General features: G+C 42.0%; 4 protein-coding genes across 7 annotated transcripts; 3 read left to right on the top strand and 1 right to left on the bottom strand.

The window, feature by feature from the left end:
* The first annotated feature begins 70 nt into the window (after positions 1 to 70).
* On the top strand, positions 71 to 3,344 carry LOC129590222 (ADAMTS-like protein 3). Its single transcript, XM_055485334.1, has 11 exons — positions 71 to 402; positions 517 to 698; positions 780 to 852; positions 1,008 to 1,118; positions 1,268 to 1,405; positions 1,512 to 1,544; positions 1,691 to 1,981; positions 2,187 to 2,344; positions 2,410 to 2,683; positions 2,821 to 2,938; positions 3,018 to 3,344. Exons 1-11 carry the CDS (start codon positions 321 to 323, stop codon positions 3,175 to 3,177), a joined length of 1,620 nt encoding a protein of 539 aa, XP_055341309.1. The 5' UTR covers positions 71 to 320; the 3' UTR covers positions 3,178 to 3,344.
* On the bottom strand, positions 3,238 to 6,417 carry LOC129590220 (uncharacterized). The gene is made up of 3 exons (XM_055485333.1): positions 5,616 to 6,417; positions 4,933 to 5,562; positions 3,238 to 4,868 (listed from the first exon to the last, which is right to left on the bottom strand). Exons 1-3 carry the CDS (start codon positions 6,157 to 6,159, stop codon positions 3,526 to 3,528), a joined length of 2,517 nt encoding a protein of 838 aa, XP_055341308.1. The 5' UTR covers positions 6,160 to 6,417; the 3' UTR covers positions 3,238 to 3,525.
* A 127-nt stretch (positions 6,418 to 6,544) lies between these two features.
* On the top strand, positions 6,545 to 9,080 carry LOC129590181 (carboxypeptidase B-like). Of its 2 annotated transcripts, none has more exons than XM_055485255.1 (6): positions 6,545 to 6,915; positions 7,063 to 7,525; positions 7,581 to 7,911; positions 8,021 to 8,226; positions 8,393 to 8,477; positions 8,705 to 9,080. In XM_055485255.1, exons 1-6 carry the CDS (start codon positions 6,824 to 6,826, stop codon positions 8,890 to 8,892), a joined length of 1,365 nt encoding a protein of 454 aa, XP_055341230.1. In that variant the 5' UTR covers positions 6,545 to 6,823; the 3' UTR covers positions 8,893 to 9,080. The 2 variants fall into 2 exon arrangements, with proteins under 2 accessions (XP_055341230.1, XP_055341231.1); XM_055485256.1 differs by having other exon boundaries at positions 6,902 to 7,026; positions 7,092 to 7,525.
* Positions 9,081 to 10,259: 1,179 nt separating this feature from the next.
* On the top strand, positions 10,260 to 14,174 carry LOC129590138 (uncharacterized). Of its 3 annotated transcripts, none has more exons than XM_055485174.1 (6): positions 10,260 to 10,493; positions 10,703 to 10,870; positions 12,209 to 12,558; positions 13,019 to 13,155; positions 13,229 to 13,601; positions 13,720 to 14,174. In XM_055485174.1, exons 2-6 carry the CDS (start codon positions 10,742 to 10,744, stop codon positions 13,991 to 13,993), a joined length of 1,263 nt encoding a protein of 420 aa, XP_055341149.1. In that variant the 5' UTR covers positions 10,260 to 10,493; positions 10,703 to 10,741; the 3' UTR covers positions 13,994 to 14,174. The 3 variants fall into 3 exon arrangements, with proteins under 3 accessions (XP_055341149.1, XP_055341148.1, XP_055341150.1); XM_055485173.1 differs by having other exon boundaries at positions 10,260 to 10,521; XM_055485175.1 differs by having other exon boundaries at positions 10,260 to 10,521; positions 11,304 to 12,558.
* The last annotated feature ends 413 nt before the right edge of the window (positions 14,175 to 14,587 follow it).

Here is a 14,587-nt window from a genome sequence, read left to right as displayed (position 1 = left end):
GGCTACAGTACAATACAATAGTTGAATACAATCTGGTAGTGTACGACTGCTACAGATTCTATAGATTTCCATCATTTGACTGAAAACTGCGAAATGAGCGTACAGCCAGCAAATACGATAGTTACATTCGTATTCACCATAGTCGCGTGTGAACAGTCCATACTGATTAATGAGTAACATTTTCCTGGTTCTCAAGCAAAAATTAAGTGCTTGATGTCTCGTTGCAGCTAATTAGATAAGTACTGAAAAACGCTGCACACAGAAAACTTTGGTTTACAAAAAATAGCTCAGATGAATTCAAGTGGCGTACGAAAAGATATATGTTCCCTTACATCGTCGCGAAATGTCGTGCCTTCAATCAGTTCTCGTTCTTTGTTGCTTTCCATACTGCGATCGCCGCAGGTAACAAACCAATCTTAATTACCTCTAAATTACCTTTCCGTAGTGCGGCGCTTGTCTTTCTCCACATTGTTTCACGCTGCAATTTTCTAGGTTGGGTGCTTTTATGATAATTAGGGGCTCCTGAGAACAAGCGGCACAGAAGTTATTTTGCTAAATCCGCACTACAAATTCGCGACATTCCGTTAGCAGAATTTGACGTTAACTCATCACAAATAGCGACTGACTACGTTTCGAATGTTGTCACAAGGCCCCTTGACGGGGGTTGGTCTGAATGGTCGCCATGGTCTGCATGTCAGGTACGTACTTTCTGAAGCTGATGCGGGTGTTGAGAGTGTTGACTGCAGTTGGACTGCCAGTTAGCAATTTGCATTTGTCAGGCTACTTGTGGATCCGGAATACGAATACGTAATAGATGGTGCGATAACCCTGCACCGCAGAACGGAGGAAAAGGTGCGTGGAGGCGCCGTCTAATATAGATTCTGATATAAATAACACTTTCTTGTATCGTATTAGTACTGTCTAGTAAATATTGTCTTCTGTGACCTTCCATATAGCGGAATTCTTCTACTGCTTGCGCTTTTTCGCTTTTCGTTTTAATTTTTCAGACTGTGTGGGTGATTTCGCTCGTACCGAGCAGTGCATCACGAAAGTTCATTGCCCCATCAATGGTGGATGGAGTCCTTGGGCACCTTGGGCATGCACTGTGAGTTGTGGAGGTAAATTATTTTAAAACGGTCCGTTCCAGGACACTCACTGCGTTACCGGTTTGTTTCGCGCATGCAGGCATGCAGCTTTTAGTTTACATTTAGCTTATCAAAATCTGCTCAACTATGCACAGAAAGTATTTCATTAAAATACGCTTTAGGTGGAACAGCAACCAGAACACGGCAGTGCAACAACCCGAAGCCATTCTATGGAGGCGTCTGTATCGGCAGTGCAAGTGAGCAAGCCAAGCAGCCGTGCAATGCTTTCACATGCCCTCCTGTACGAAAGGTGTCGGAAGGCGAGTAAAACATATCACTTCTGTCCTTTATGCCGGAATCATCATTCAACATAGTTCGAGAAGGTTTCGGCACTGAATAGTGTTCCTTATGTATTGTGTTCTGCAGAAACGAATAAACTTTTGGAAGATATAAAAAAAGGTATGGCCACATGACATCACACTTCGTGTACTAAACCTTACCCCTCGTGAGAGGCTGTAAATTATTAACAACCCGATATAGAAACATCAACGGGAAACTGGAAACATTAAGGAAAGACATGTAGCTTTACAGATTACGTTTTCCAGATTTCTTTGTTCCAACAAATTTGGTGAGAGAAGGCACGCGAGTGGCAAAAGTTCAGTGCGCATCCAAGCAGTTGTTGGATAATTTAATCTGGGAGCTGAAGCTAAGTGTACGACACGCTATTCAGTGGCTTCGTAACGGACAACCCTGGAAAGAAGACAAAAGTCGGGTGGAAAAGTCCAAATTCACACTTGGCTTTAACCGAGTGGCTGCAAGTGATACTGGATTTTATTCCTGTGAGCTCGATTTACTCGGCGGAGGAAAAAAAATTCTCAAGGCATTTTCTCTTATAGGTACAGGTTGTTAATTTGTTACTATTATCACCGTCATAAATAGCATATTCGAAGTATCACAAAAAACGAAAAGCTAATCATGCAAGTATTTCTGCGATACAAACTGAACCAAAATTAATAATGATGGCAGTTAAATTAATGAGGTCACCAACAATTATGCGTGTAACTGTGTATTTATTTAACGCTTACAGTAACTTTGTTACAGTGCTTTCGAACAAAACTAATCTGGAAGTTGATGTTAACAAGCCTTTTGATCTGGAATGTAACAGTTTAGCGCTCGGAGCGTTGTATCCAAACGCTAGGATCTCGTGGTACTTCAACGACACCCTTTATCGCAGCTTCAACGATACTCCCGCGGTTTTGGTAAGCGCCACGAGTTTATGTTGCCTGCTTATAAGCGTTATCACTAATTTATTGTTCGGCAATAGACAAACACCTTGAAATTTGCATATGCTACAACCAACATGACGGGAGACTGGGAATGCTTGACCTACGAGATTTTTGTAAAGCCGGAAGTGGAAAAGGAAGAGAAGTCGTTGTTTCAGAAAGTAAAGGATAAAATTATGGGAACGAAAGAGCAGACCGATAAACCGATCCATCCAAAGATACTTAATCCATTGATGAAGTTGGTGCCGACTCCAGCGCCCGTACCAAAAGTCATCCCTGGAAAAATCTGGATAACCAACAAAATTCGGCTGCGGGGTAATTTTTGAGAAACGTGTTTGCGACGACGATACCATAAGCTGTGACAGCTACGTCACCAGTTTTGCTGTGCTGGAAACTGTATACTGGAAACCATTTTGCTTTATTGAAAACTGTGGTAACATTGCCGTTTTCAGTAAATCCGCCTCCAGAATTGTCAGATCTCGTCAGAACACCTCATTTCATGGGCCTCTGCACGGGCGTGGGGTTGTTGGCCTTTGTCACCATTATTGCTTTAATAAAGGGCAAGGCGAAGTAAGCGCGCTTGAACAGTTACGGTACTCGTATGCATGAAAATACTTAAACAGGCTACTGAAAAAGGTTTGTGTTTTAGCAACATGCTAGATAATGCACAGGAAAAAGTGCACAAATTTGCGGAAATAAAACGGAGCAGCCGCATACGAAGCAATGAAATTGCAGAAGATATGATACAGTTTGACGACGAAACAGAGGACATGCCGAAAGCCGAAGTAACTGCGCCAAGCCTGATATAATCCAGTTACTATTTGAATAGTTTAACGTAAATTGTTTCGAGAGAAATCATAGCGCAACTGAATTGCTTTAGTTCCAAATGTTATTGGGAAAAATTCGCGTGAACATCGCTCTTTCGGTTAAAACCTCGGCATAATTGTTAATGTCGCGATCGTTAGAAATAAAGTTATAGTATAAAGTTAAAACTGCTTTAGCAGCAGAATGTCAACTTTCTTGCTAAACAGTTGCGAATTACAGCCAAAAATTGCTTGCCGGTCAACGGAAAGCCGCAAGGTAACAACAAGTGTGCACTGTGCACCGCAAAAACCGGTTCAACAAACTAACAAAATATTGCTTACTAAGGAAAGTTATCATTCAATCTTTTCGGCAGAACTCTCTTGCTCAGGCTGCACCACAGGTAACGTCTGCATCACATCGCTGCTTTCGGGATTGTTGCCAGACATCATAACAGTCACGATTTCTAAGACGTTTGAATGGGTATCAGCTTCAGGTGTACCATCGACACCGTTAGGTGAAACGACGATATCCTCTGCTACCGATTTATGAGTATTTTTTGCTTGATCGTCGGGCAATCCCGACTCAACTGCGGGTTCTTTGGATGCAGGCACGGGTCTCGCGTCCTTTGGTTTGGTTTGTACCGGTAGTTCGCCAGCAGGTCGTCTTTTCAGTGTGGCAAAACGCTCTTTGACACGATCTAAACCATCCATGTCGAAGAAGTCAAACCTCGATCTTCCCATGCTTTCAACCATAACCGAAGACTGACGTCTACGAGATCCAACGTTTTTCTGAACGCTTTTCTCGTCGCATAAATGCGGAGGCAGGCGCATAGTGTCGTCTTCCTCATTCCAGTCATCATCGACTTCGAAATAAAAGTGTTCGCATCCACTGTCTATGACCAACCGTAAGAAAATGCAGTGCTCTTCGGCAGGGTCTGATTCTGGGTCGATCAAAGCTTTCTGGGGATTGCCGTTTTGGACGGCTTCGGTGCATTCGCTTATCGTTATCATTGGCGCGTCAATGGTAAATTTAGGTTTTGGATAACCGCTATCGGAATTAGTGGACCCGTTCGAGAGAGCCTGCCACGTTTGCAGGGAAACAAAGTCATCGTTTCCTGTTATTTGTCGCTGGATCGCAGTGGGTTGATGACCTTTCACGATTCCACGGTGATCGCAAGTATCAATTAGGGAGCCACTTAACAATTTCAGGTACATTTTACGGTGTGGCTTACTGCACTGCTTCAGTCCCCTTATTACATCGGTGTGTTCTTCATCGACGACTGGAATTCTCAGCCTTGGTACGCTTGCTGACAGATTTTCAAGATTGGCAAGCCCTGTTTCCAAATGATCGACACGATCTGTGTGCTCTTTCCTGATTTCTCTAAGGCGGTTGTCACATGTCTTCAATGTCGTTGTCGCCTTCGTTAAGCAGGTAGAGATCTCATTGCCAATCATTTCACGAATTATCACAGGACTGAACTGTGGATGGAGCAGCTGTTTTATCTTCTTTGGTTCCTTGAATTTTTCTCTCCTTGTGATTGGATAATACGCATTGAAAAATTCCTCGGTTGAGATCGAACCACTAGTACTGTCTCCTGGTGAGAATGGCACCATTCTTGCAAAAACATTAGGTAAATGTTGGGATTTTGTGTCAATGTAATGCAGCCAGTAAAGCCGATCCTGTGCCTCGCGTTTCACTGCAATTGCATTAGTTTATGTACAAAAACATGCATGATACAGCAGCAACAACACAATACTCACAATTCGCTTTTAGTAACTTTTCTGTTGTAACCTTTTTACGGCGAATAGTCAACGTCGACTGATCGAAATGCTGTGAAGAGCGTATTGATCCCCTTTTTGCTCCGATTGCGTTCATCATAATCTGCATGTCACCAATTTCCGCATTCGCAGTCGACATGATCTGCGAAACTGTATTCCGAACCGATTCCCCTCGATGTAAGTTGGTGTCTTTGTGGAACAATTTGTAGAACAGTTTGTTTTTTCTCTCAGATAATTGTTGGAGATTCTCTACGTCGAGCATCGCATTCAGTCGGCCGAATTTCCGGCGCTGAGCAAAGAGATATCCCACGTCTAAGCGCATAGTTTTCTGTTGTGGTGGTTTCAGGTGACCGTTCTCGTCTTCGATAAAGGGCTCGGTTAAGGGCAGCACCCACCTGCTTATTGCGCGGGCATATAACGATAAGGGGGGGAGTAATAACGAAGCAATTGATGTCCGTCTCCATTCTTTCGTGATGACATGCCATGCTCTGTCAGCCGTTACCGGTTTCAAGATCATCGGAACAACTATCGTATGGAAGGAGGTTGGACGGGTTTCTCCAAGCTGCTGTATGAGCATAGCGAATCGTCGCGACCAGATTTCAACGGCGTCCTCTAGGAGACTGTAGTTAAAATCAGAAATGCGTCTTGGTGCAGCAGCATGTTACCTGCAGGGCTCAGCCGCATAATAAGCCGGGTATTGTGAAAGTACGCCAGAAATGTTTCGAATGCGGAGAAGAACTCGTAGTTTTCCATGGGCGAAATGAATTCGGTCATGGCTTCATACACTTGTGGATTGTAGATCTGCTTCACTTGGAATAGTCCTTTACTGTTGTTTTGTTTGAATGCACCCTGGTTGGGGGCTAAGGCTTTCTCTCGCTTGTTGTGTCGGAAAAAATCCAGCAGCTCACAGTTGGCATGATGAGCATTCTTGGGGTTCTGAATCTGGAAGAAGTCTTTGCGGATTTGCAGTTCACTGGGAGCTTGGCGTTTTGGTGCGGCAAGTGTGTGTTCGGATGCCGAACGACGGGAATACCGCTTTTGCACAACTTTCTCGATATGCTTCGGCGGCAGTATCGTTGGTCCGTCCGGCGGCGTCCATGTATCGGGATTATCCGCTGACATAAGATGCACAACAACATGGCATGCTCCGTTTTCATTTCCAGATGACTTATGAGTTTGCTTTACATCTCCTTTCGAAACAGTTTTCATTATTCAACTACTTATCTGGCGCATGCAGGCAATTATAGTGCTACCAGTAGAAACAGGTGGTTTTTCCGTTTTCGTAAAGGTCGTTAACTCTGCGCATTTCGAAGCGATTGTAATCTGATCAATTCGTTTAAGTTATGTTGCATTTTATCCGAATAACTGCCGAAGAAAACGCTGGTCGTGTTGTTATTTTGCATCAGAAAACAGCGTTGTTGATCATATTCGATGATTAGGCACCGCAAGGTTTCGAATTAAACAGAAGCCATACGCTGGCTGGTTATTTCGGTTATTCGTGGAAGCCCGTCATACTTTTTTTCTACAACACCTAGCAACTAGGCTAATTGTGTGCTACGAGGTTACTGCAGGTTTATAATTGTTGAACCTTAAGTTTAAAACTAACGCTTTCCTGGCATAACTTGCATACGAAAAGCGGAGCGCATCACAAAAATTTACGATTTATGCCTTTAATCATGCATCATGAATTCTTATTTACTTCCTTACTTCAAATCTGTTTGCATCAAGTCATTAGTACTACCGTAGCAAGCCTATTGGCAGTGTTTTAAAAGTATATGTAGCGTAAACTGGTTGTTTGAGCAAACTTGAAAGGTTTATCTACTTCTGAAACAAAGCTTTCAACAGATGAAACCACATAGAATGCCATTGGATAATGATCGGAGTATTCCGAGTTTGGATATTCCTGCAACTTTTCTTGCTAAAGCAAGACGCTGACTGCACAGCGAACAGGAAATTATACTCTGGGTAACTTACCAAAATCAGTTTAAATACAGTACAAACGGACGGTCAAGCAAGAAGAATTCGGAAGGCACTATCAGTTCCCAGATGCCTAGTGGTTTCATGGTACGGTTAATGGTGAGTGAATGAATAAAATCTCTTCTACCTTGCTAGATACAAGATCATCCAAGCCAACGTAACAGATGCTGATCAACGGTGGCTATTACGCGAACTACATCATTATGGAAACGTGCGACTTTTAACCCCAACAGCCGCTCTGAGCCATAACGTGCATCGTTCCAAATCCATATCAGCACTTGTTCCACCAGAAAACTGGCAGAATCTTGAGGCGCTGTTGAAAGACCACGGAGTGATCTATGACACAGTGATTTATGATTTTCAAAAATACATTGACGACAGCATGACGACTTCGGTACCACGAGGAACCCGGAGGAGAAAAAATGAACATCTGCGTTACAAACGGGAATTCAAGTCACATACGTCCAAACTGAATAAATATCAGACATATGACGAAATTGTGAATTACCTAAAAGCTCTCGAGAAGAAATTTGCCGGCATTATTCACCTAGGAAAGCTTGGTGTGACGACTGAAAAGCGCACTTTGTATGCGGTTCACGTAAGTGATTTGTTTCTCCCAGTTGTGCTGCGCAACTTTCAAATGGGTTGTTTAGCTAGGCCAGAGATTTCCCAAGCGTCCTCATAAAGGTCATCCGAAAGCGGTAATTGTGATCGATGCGGGCATCCACGCTCGTGAGTGGATAACCGTTTCATCGGCGCTGTGCCTCATTGTGCATTTGGCCACATATTACGAAAGCGATGCATTCCTGCAGAAGTTCCACTGGATTATTTTACCGCTGGTCAATGCCGATGGATATGAGTATTCATGGAAAACCGATCGTTTATGGAGAAAAACCCGTTCAAAGCCTCCAAACGCAGAAATTGCTGGGGATCGCGAATGTGTTGGAGTGGACCCCAACAGGAATTGGGGAACCCACTGGGGAGGTACAAATCTGCCAAAATTTGTTTTATCGATATAAAGTGGATACAATAAATCATCTGCTTCAGCCTTCAGGTATTCTGTAGTGCACTGTAAATCCCAGCTTGTTTGTAGAAAAAGGAGTACAAAGATATAACGTCTGCACTGAAGTCTATGCTGGGCCATATCCGTTTTCTGAACCGGAAGTAGCGGCACTCAGCGACATCATCGAATACTATCGTGAACATGTGGCACTTCATATAAGCTTACATGCCTTCAGTCAAATAATTTTATCACCATTTGGATATAAAGGCGAAGCAAACGGTGACCATAAAAAACAGGTACAACACATTAATAACTAGGTGTCAAAAACTGTCATGCAAAATTGCCGTATATAATCACAATGGAGAATAAATAAACGTACGTGCCGAGGTTTTGGGCGGGCGCCTTTTCTCATTGTTACTTATTACGAAGTTTATAAGAAATGTATTAGCGTTTTTGTTCTAGGCGCTGGTAATGAAGGCGGGTGTGGATGCCATAAAAGCTACTTCGGGGTTGAACTACAAATATGGTTCCATTTACGAAGCAATGTGTAAGTTGACATAGTAGTGGGTAGTGACTAAAGAGTTCCTGGCTGACCTTTAATTATGACGTTGCACACTTGACTTCCTTGCCTTAGCTTAAGTCTGTGGGACAAATTTTAAATTTTTATGTACTACACAACTATATACGTGACACTCATTTCTTCATAATTCATTTAGCATTAAAAGGCTATATTACGTGCACTCGTACCGTATATTCGTGCGCTTTTCGATCTAGACGCAGCTAGCGGCAGCTCCATAGATTTCATCTACGAAGCGCTTGGAGTTAAGGAGACGTTTGTTATCGAACTAAGGGATACTGGAAAGTTTGGCTTCGTCCTTCCCCAAAGAGAAATTTTGCCCACTTGCAAGGAGTCCATTGCGGCAATAATTGCCATGGCAAAAGAAACGAGTAGAGCCGACTAACGCATACTACTGTTTGATGTGTAGTTATTTTTGGGAACAGGATTATCCTACGGTTCCTACGTAAGGACGTTCTTCTTTCTGAATTGGTTGGACATGTCACAATCTGATGACATCAGATCGTATAGTTTTGTTCGTACCCGTATTATACTACAGCGGCCAGGAAGCAGTATTTTGGGTGATTTAGATAACCCAGGATGCTGAAAAGTAAATAAACTTTACTAATTACTATATGCTCTTGTTAACAGAATACAACTTATGTACAGTAAAATAACTACCACACAACTTGCTTATAATACAACTTATGTACAGTAAATACGTGGATACGCAACGTCATCCTGTTGGTACATATTAATTTTGCTTAATTTTCTATGTTTATGGAATCATGAATATTTTTTCGTTCACTGAAATATCGCGCAAGCTCACGAGTGCAGTCACAGTTCACAATTACAGCTTTCGGTGAGAGTTGTTTCCTAAACAGAAGAGTGATAATTCATTCATAAAGTGCCAAAGGCTTGCCCACACGTTGTATATGTTTTTAAACATTTTAATGACGTTTCAAAATACAGCGTAAAGCCAAATCTGTTCAGTACTTACTAAGTGCTGAGCGCGAATGCACGAAGCTACCTTTTTAACTTATAGTTAGGGTCTCCATCATGATTTTCACTTCCACATTTTAAGCCACACGCTTGCAATTTCATTTTCATAAATTCCAGCTCATTTTTATTTCGGAATTTATGGAAGCGAGATTGCAAATTTGGCGGCAGAACATGGAGCGCTTCTACCGGAAAACGAAGCTTTGCAGTTGCTTCTGTCTGAAGTCTCAATCAAGCAAATTCTGAGTATGGTCGTTCCTGCCGCTTGGCAGTCCAAATGGTCGCCATCTGGGAAAGGAAGAGCGCTCTACAATTTCAGCCGAACGTTTTTAACTCCATCGGGGAAAAATCAGTATCTGTCACACGTAAAACTCAAGCAATTTTAAGCTGGACCATTCCAGACCCCCGATCTTCCAAAACATAACGACTTCCGATTTTCCAAAACATATCGGGATAAACTTTTGTGCTTCTGTTGTTATGCAGCGGGAACGACATTCCACTTTGTCTACTTTTCGCTTATAAACTTTTAGGGTTTTACGAAAAGTCCTAGAGTGTACTACTGACTGTAAGGAACTTAGCTTTCTTAACACAATGTGGCTGTTGCCGCTGCTTTCGAAGGTTTTGGAGTTTCTAACAGATTTCGGTGATGTTGATTATACGAGTAACAAGCGAGTCGGACGCCTAATTGACATGCTTTCTTTATTAGTTGTTACCTTGACGACTTTAATTTCATTTGTTGGAGGCGGAACTATCCTTGTAAAGACTACGCTGTATACTGATGCAGCGACAGTAACAACACGTTTCTGATAAAAACTTTATATGTCAAACAGCCAAAGTGTCCTTACAATAAAAATAATATATTCTTAATTCCAAACACTGCCTATTCTTTTCTAGCCGAATGATAAATCTCTGAAATGCCGTTTCTCAACATTTGTTTTCGATTTAAGAAGCAAAGTGTGGTAGGCTACCTAGATGTTCCTTAACGACATTCGCTCCTGTCTGCTTCTGGTTTGTATGGGATCGTTATTTACCATAGGTAATCGTGGTAAACCTGCATTTTTATTTTAAATTTAAATAAATTTTGAATAACAGAAACAGCGGTAAGTACAGTTAAATTCGTAACAAATCCGCAAAACGGCGCAGCCGTTAGTAATTCGATATCCAGTGGTTCCCTTTGTCTGTTCGATGATAAATAATTATTCACCTTTGGATTGCAGGCGGCGCAATATCATGCAATTATTGTAATTTGAAAGACTATGGGAAGGGGGAGTATTTACAGATGTGCCCTTATTACTCCAGCAACAAGCAGGCAAATGCTGATCGCATCACTTCAAAGCAGTGCCCAACAAACTTTAAATGCATCACGTACAAATATCGGGGTGACGGTAAGTGCTTGCAGACTTACAAAGTCGCCGTTCATGTGAAGAAAACTCTATCGGTAATCAAGTAACGAAATCGTAAAGCGGTATAAAAATGATAAAACATAAACCTAGGCATTGAACAATTTCAGTAGTATGCCATCTACTGAGCAGATTGAGTGTAGATACGCGCTGAAATAACCTTCCAAATTATATTGTGTTTTCTTCAAAACTAATAATACGAGTATACAGGGTACTATAATATTTTACAGGTACAAAACTACAAATCGTACACTTGTTAGGAACTGAGTATTGTGATTTCTAATGTACGTAACTACGGTGCATGATATACTTCAACCCCTTCGAGTATACAAAGTAGTCAATCTAGAAGAATACAAATGACCAAAATCCTACTAAGCGATGCAGCCGCAATTCCAAGTTCATCCATACCTGTTTTCAGAAGAGGACGGCAGCAAGTACCAAACAATAATTTTCGATTGCGTTTATTATAACCAAACTTGTGAGAATCTGAAACTGGACTTAAAATTAAACAACCAAATGTTAATATCGTGTCAGATTTGTGGTCAACATGACTGCAACAAACCTAATGCAAGCATGGTGGACACACTCAGCGATTTGGAGAGCCCATCTGACTTCCCTGATCCACCCGGAAGTGGGACGAAGCTATCGTCCACTCTATGGTTTTTCCTGTGTATTCCGGCTATGTGTCAATATTTTGTTGTTTCTTTTTATTATTGTGGCGTACTCTACATCCTAAATTTAAGTGGTCCAGTTGCGAGTATGCACTGTTATATTTGATCCATTTTATTTTATATCATGGGGATAATTTTTGGTCTCCAAGTTCTTTTAATCTAAGTAAGCGTTATTTGCAAAGCACAAAGCATTCAAGTTTTATAAAATAAGCATGTTGTTATGCACCGGTCAACGGATGATGCACGTTCGCTTCCTGTACCAATATAATCATGATGTGCAGCCACAGTCAAAAAGCGTAGGTAGAGGGCTGATTAACTGCAGATATGCCACATTTCTCGGAACTTTTGAGTACTCATAGCGTATACAACCAGTTTTACCTTCTTTCGGACTTCAGAGAACTATTTCCCAAATCAAACTTCTAAAGGTCAGTTCTGAAGTAGCGAAAGGTCACGGGCATGTTATGTAATAAATCAACAGAGTTGCTACGGAGTGTACACATTCGGAGAATTAAACAGCAATGTTTGGGGCAAGCTGACGTAAAATCAGGAGCTGACGACAACTGATTTGGTTGTCACAAGTATGTGGAAGCTTTTAAAACAAATGCAAATTTGTCTGATATTCATAACCGTCATAAGTTTCGCCACCGGACAGGATGTCGTCGGACCGCCACAATGTCCACCGGACTATGTAGGGGATCCTGCCACAAACCGATGTTATGGTTTCCAGAACGGGGCCCCGAAAAACGATCGTACATGGGCGGAAGCCCAAAAAGCCTGTCGAGAGATTGGAGGAGATCTGGCCATGATGGAGCGCGATCCCCAGGCTGCGCTGAGATATATACGGAAGAAAGGTATCGGAAAGGGAATAAATTATGTGTGGGTTGGCTCCAACGATGCCGCGCAAAGGAACGCATTTACTTGGTTGAGTGGAGCACCAGTTAATCAAAAAGGAATTTTGAAATTTAAGGATACATTTCCAACGCCTCACGAAAAACCTAACTGGTCAGTAACAGTGCTATTGTGTTTATATAGAGTGCGGTCTGCAGTACATAAAGGGTCTTTATTTGCTACCTTTATTCGTGCCAAAGAAATGCGCTCTGACAGACTCTGAGCATCTGGTTGTCATATCAGGTTTAAAGCAACTGAAATGATTCGTCTGTTCAGTTTTGTTTATAATCATAATCAAATGTTTACCGCTGTTCTCTTACTACATAACGCTTGCCTTTTACTGTAAGTCTCTTTTAGCATTTCAAAGTTTTATGGGTACAATTTGTGTAGGTGTTTTCGTTCACAGAAACCGTTTTTAAAGAACTACCCATTTGATTAAATACCGCTGTTCGTTTAAATTTGTGGAAGCCTTTATTGAATTTTCAAGAAACGTCAACACCTCTTGGTCTACAGACGCTTTGTTTAATTGTAGGTTGTGTTATTATGTTTGCTTAAAGTACCGGTATTTTTTCAGCATATTTTTTGAATTTTCATCGAAAGCAGAAGAAATTTACATTCAAAATGCACCATGTAAGAAGGACAAAATGAGCTTTGTCTGCCAGATGCCAATGTTCATTCCGGGTCAAGGAGGAACTTATCCAACGGACAAAGGTTACTAACCTTGCGCATCTTTAACTTGGCCCACCGGTATTGGTTTAGCTAACCCTGCTACTCACACTTTCAGGTGGCGACGACAAGAACAAACCCAAACCGGTAGTCTCCAGTGCTGGCGAAATTGCTGCGATAATGCCGGAAACGGCCGGGGCCGCGAAAATTGTGGCGGTCAGCGCCGATAAACTCGTGCAAGCGAGAAGTGAGCTCATAGCGCAAATGTTTGGAGCCCCCATTCTGAGTGAAGATGAAATGGAGAAACTTTTGCCTCGAGGTCTCTTGGCGGCAAATATCAGCGACGGCGCTTTGAATTCAGCGCGGGCGCTGTTAACCGAAATGACCGGCGACTATATGCAGAAGTACAGGAAGAACAATGTTACCGAAGTAGCCAAAACGTTAACCGCGTATTTGCTGGAGAAAGGTCGTTCAATTCGGTGCACTTATGGGTGAGCTGTTAATACCTACCTGTCCAGCATACAGATGGCACAACAAAAAATTTCAACCTGTTTTTAGCATTTTGTAATGCTTGGTTCGGTTAGTAATATACTGTGAGGAATGTTCTAGGGTTAACGAAAAGCAGCGCCAAGTGGAATGCATCGCCGCCACGACCGGCATAATTGACAGCTGCATTAAGGCCACATCAGTTGATGGAACCATTGTCAGAGACTGCGGTCTCCCTGGCATGAAATTATCTGGATGCCACACCACCATTCAGGGTGTCGTGTGTTTGTGCAATCATGACCTTTGCAATTTCGCTGCGAGGAAATTGTTTTCTGGCCCTCTGCTGATAGGATCTTTTGCTGTAGCCATCAAACGTTACTTTTACTTGATCATGTAAAACATTTACTTGTTCTTTATACAGATAAAGTTTTATTTTGCCATTAATTGAAACGACTGATTACATACAGCCTTTACTCACAATTTCTCATTTTTGGATCTTATTGGCCTTTTTATCTTTTAAATTTTGTTTTCGATGTTTTGCTCCTGCCAGAGTAATTTGAAAGAATTAAAATCAGCAGATGTAATTTAGCAAAGCGACAACTTATAACGCAAAAAGGTTGCGACTGATTAGCGAACTGAGGTCATCCTACATCTACGGTTCCGAGTCACTTCCGACATCGCTTAAAATAGAGCGAGCTAATCATGCGTGATGTATGAGTGCAGTAAGTCACACCTCTTTGGGCTGTACCCTGTTATACACGTAAGGAGCACTTTTAACAGCACCAGTACAAGTACCTACAGAATACAGATTTCTGTAGATGCAGTCTAGCTCTGCATGCATCGACATACACGTACCGGGCCACTTCCCTTAACCTTATTGCATTAATTTTGCTTCCTTGTTGTTCTTTTACCGTCATCACTCTGCAGAAAATGATTCAAGGAGTAATGTGCATTCCTTTTCAAGAGGAGATGTTTTGGAAAATGCTCTTTG

Source organism: Paramacrobiotus metropolitanus, unplaced genomic scaffold (assembly GCF_019649055.1).
Source record: "Paramacrobiotus metropolitanus isolate TYO unplaced genomic scaffold, Prichtersi_v1.0 Parri_scaffold0000039, whole genome shotgun sequence".
Taxonomy (NCBI): domain Eukaryota; kingdom Metazoa; phylum Tardigrada; class Eutardigrada; order Parachela; family Macrobiotidae; genus Paramacrobiotus; species Paramacrobiotus metropolitanus.
Note: the sequence above shows the minus strand (reverse complement) of the source record. Positions and strands in the feature narration are given on the sequence as shown.

What these genes read in the sequence shown, in the direction of transcription:
- LOC129590222 (XM_055485334.1), top strand. Translation starts at nt 321, where the DNA reads ATGTTCCCTTACATCGTCGCGAAATGTCGTGCCTTCAATCAGTTCTCG. An exon ending in TTTGGAAGATATAAAAAAAG is followed by an intron (nt 1,545 to 1,690) that starts GTATGGCCACAT and finishes TACGTTTTCCAG; the next exon opens with ATTTCTTTGTTCCAACAAAT. An exon ending in CAACAAAATTCGGCTGCGGG is followed by an intron (nt 2,684 to 2,820) that starts GTAATTTTTGAG and finishes TGCCGTTTTCAG; the next exon opens with TAAATCCGCCTCCAGAATTG.
- LOC129590220 (XM_055485333.1), bottom strand. Translation starts at nt 6,159, where the DNA reads ATGAAAACTGTTTCGAAAGGAGATGTAAAGCAAACTCATAAGTCATCT. An exon ending in TATGCGGCTGAGCCCTGCAG is followed by an intron (nt 5,563 to 5,615) that starts GTAACATGCTGC and finishes ACAGTCTCCTAG; the next exon opens with AGGACGCCGTTGAAATCTGG. An exon ending in AAAGTTACTAAAAGCGAATT is followed by an intron (nt 4,869 to 4,932) that starts GTGAGTATTGTG and finishes ATGCAATTGCAG; the next exon opens with TGAAACGCGAGGCACAGGAT.
- LOC129590181 (XM_055485255.1), top strand. Translation starts at nt 6,824, where the DNA reads ATGATCGGAGTATTCCGAGTTTGGATATTCCTGCAACTTTTCTTGCTA. An exon ending in GCACTTTGTATGCGGTTCAC is followed by an intron (nt 7,526 to 7,580) that starts GTAAGTGATTTG and finishes TGGGTTGTTTAG; the next exon opens with CTAGGCCAGAGATTTCCCAA. An exon ending in ACGGTGACCATAAAAAACAG is followed by an intron (nt 8,227 to 8,392) that starts GTACAACACATT and finishes TTTTTGTTCTAG; the next exon opens with GCGCTGGTAATGAAGGCGGG.
- LOC129590138 (XM_055485174.1), top strand. Translation starts at nt 10,742, where the DNA reads ATGGGAAGGGGGAGTATTTACAGATGTGCCCTTATTACTCCAGCAACA. An exon ending in GTACAAATATCGGGGTGACG is followed by an intron (nt 10,871 to 12,208) that starts GTAAGTGCTTGC and finishes GCCACCGGACAG; the next exon opens with GATGTCGTCGGACCGCCACA. An exon ending in TCAATTCGGTGCACTTATGG is followed by an intron (nt 13,602 to 13,719) that starts GTGAGCTGTTAA and finishes GGAATGTTCTAG; the next exon opens with GGTTAACGAAAAGCAGCGCC.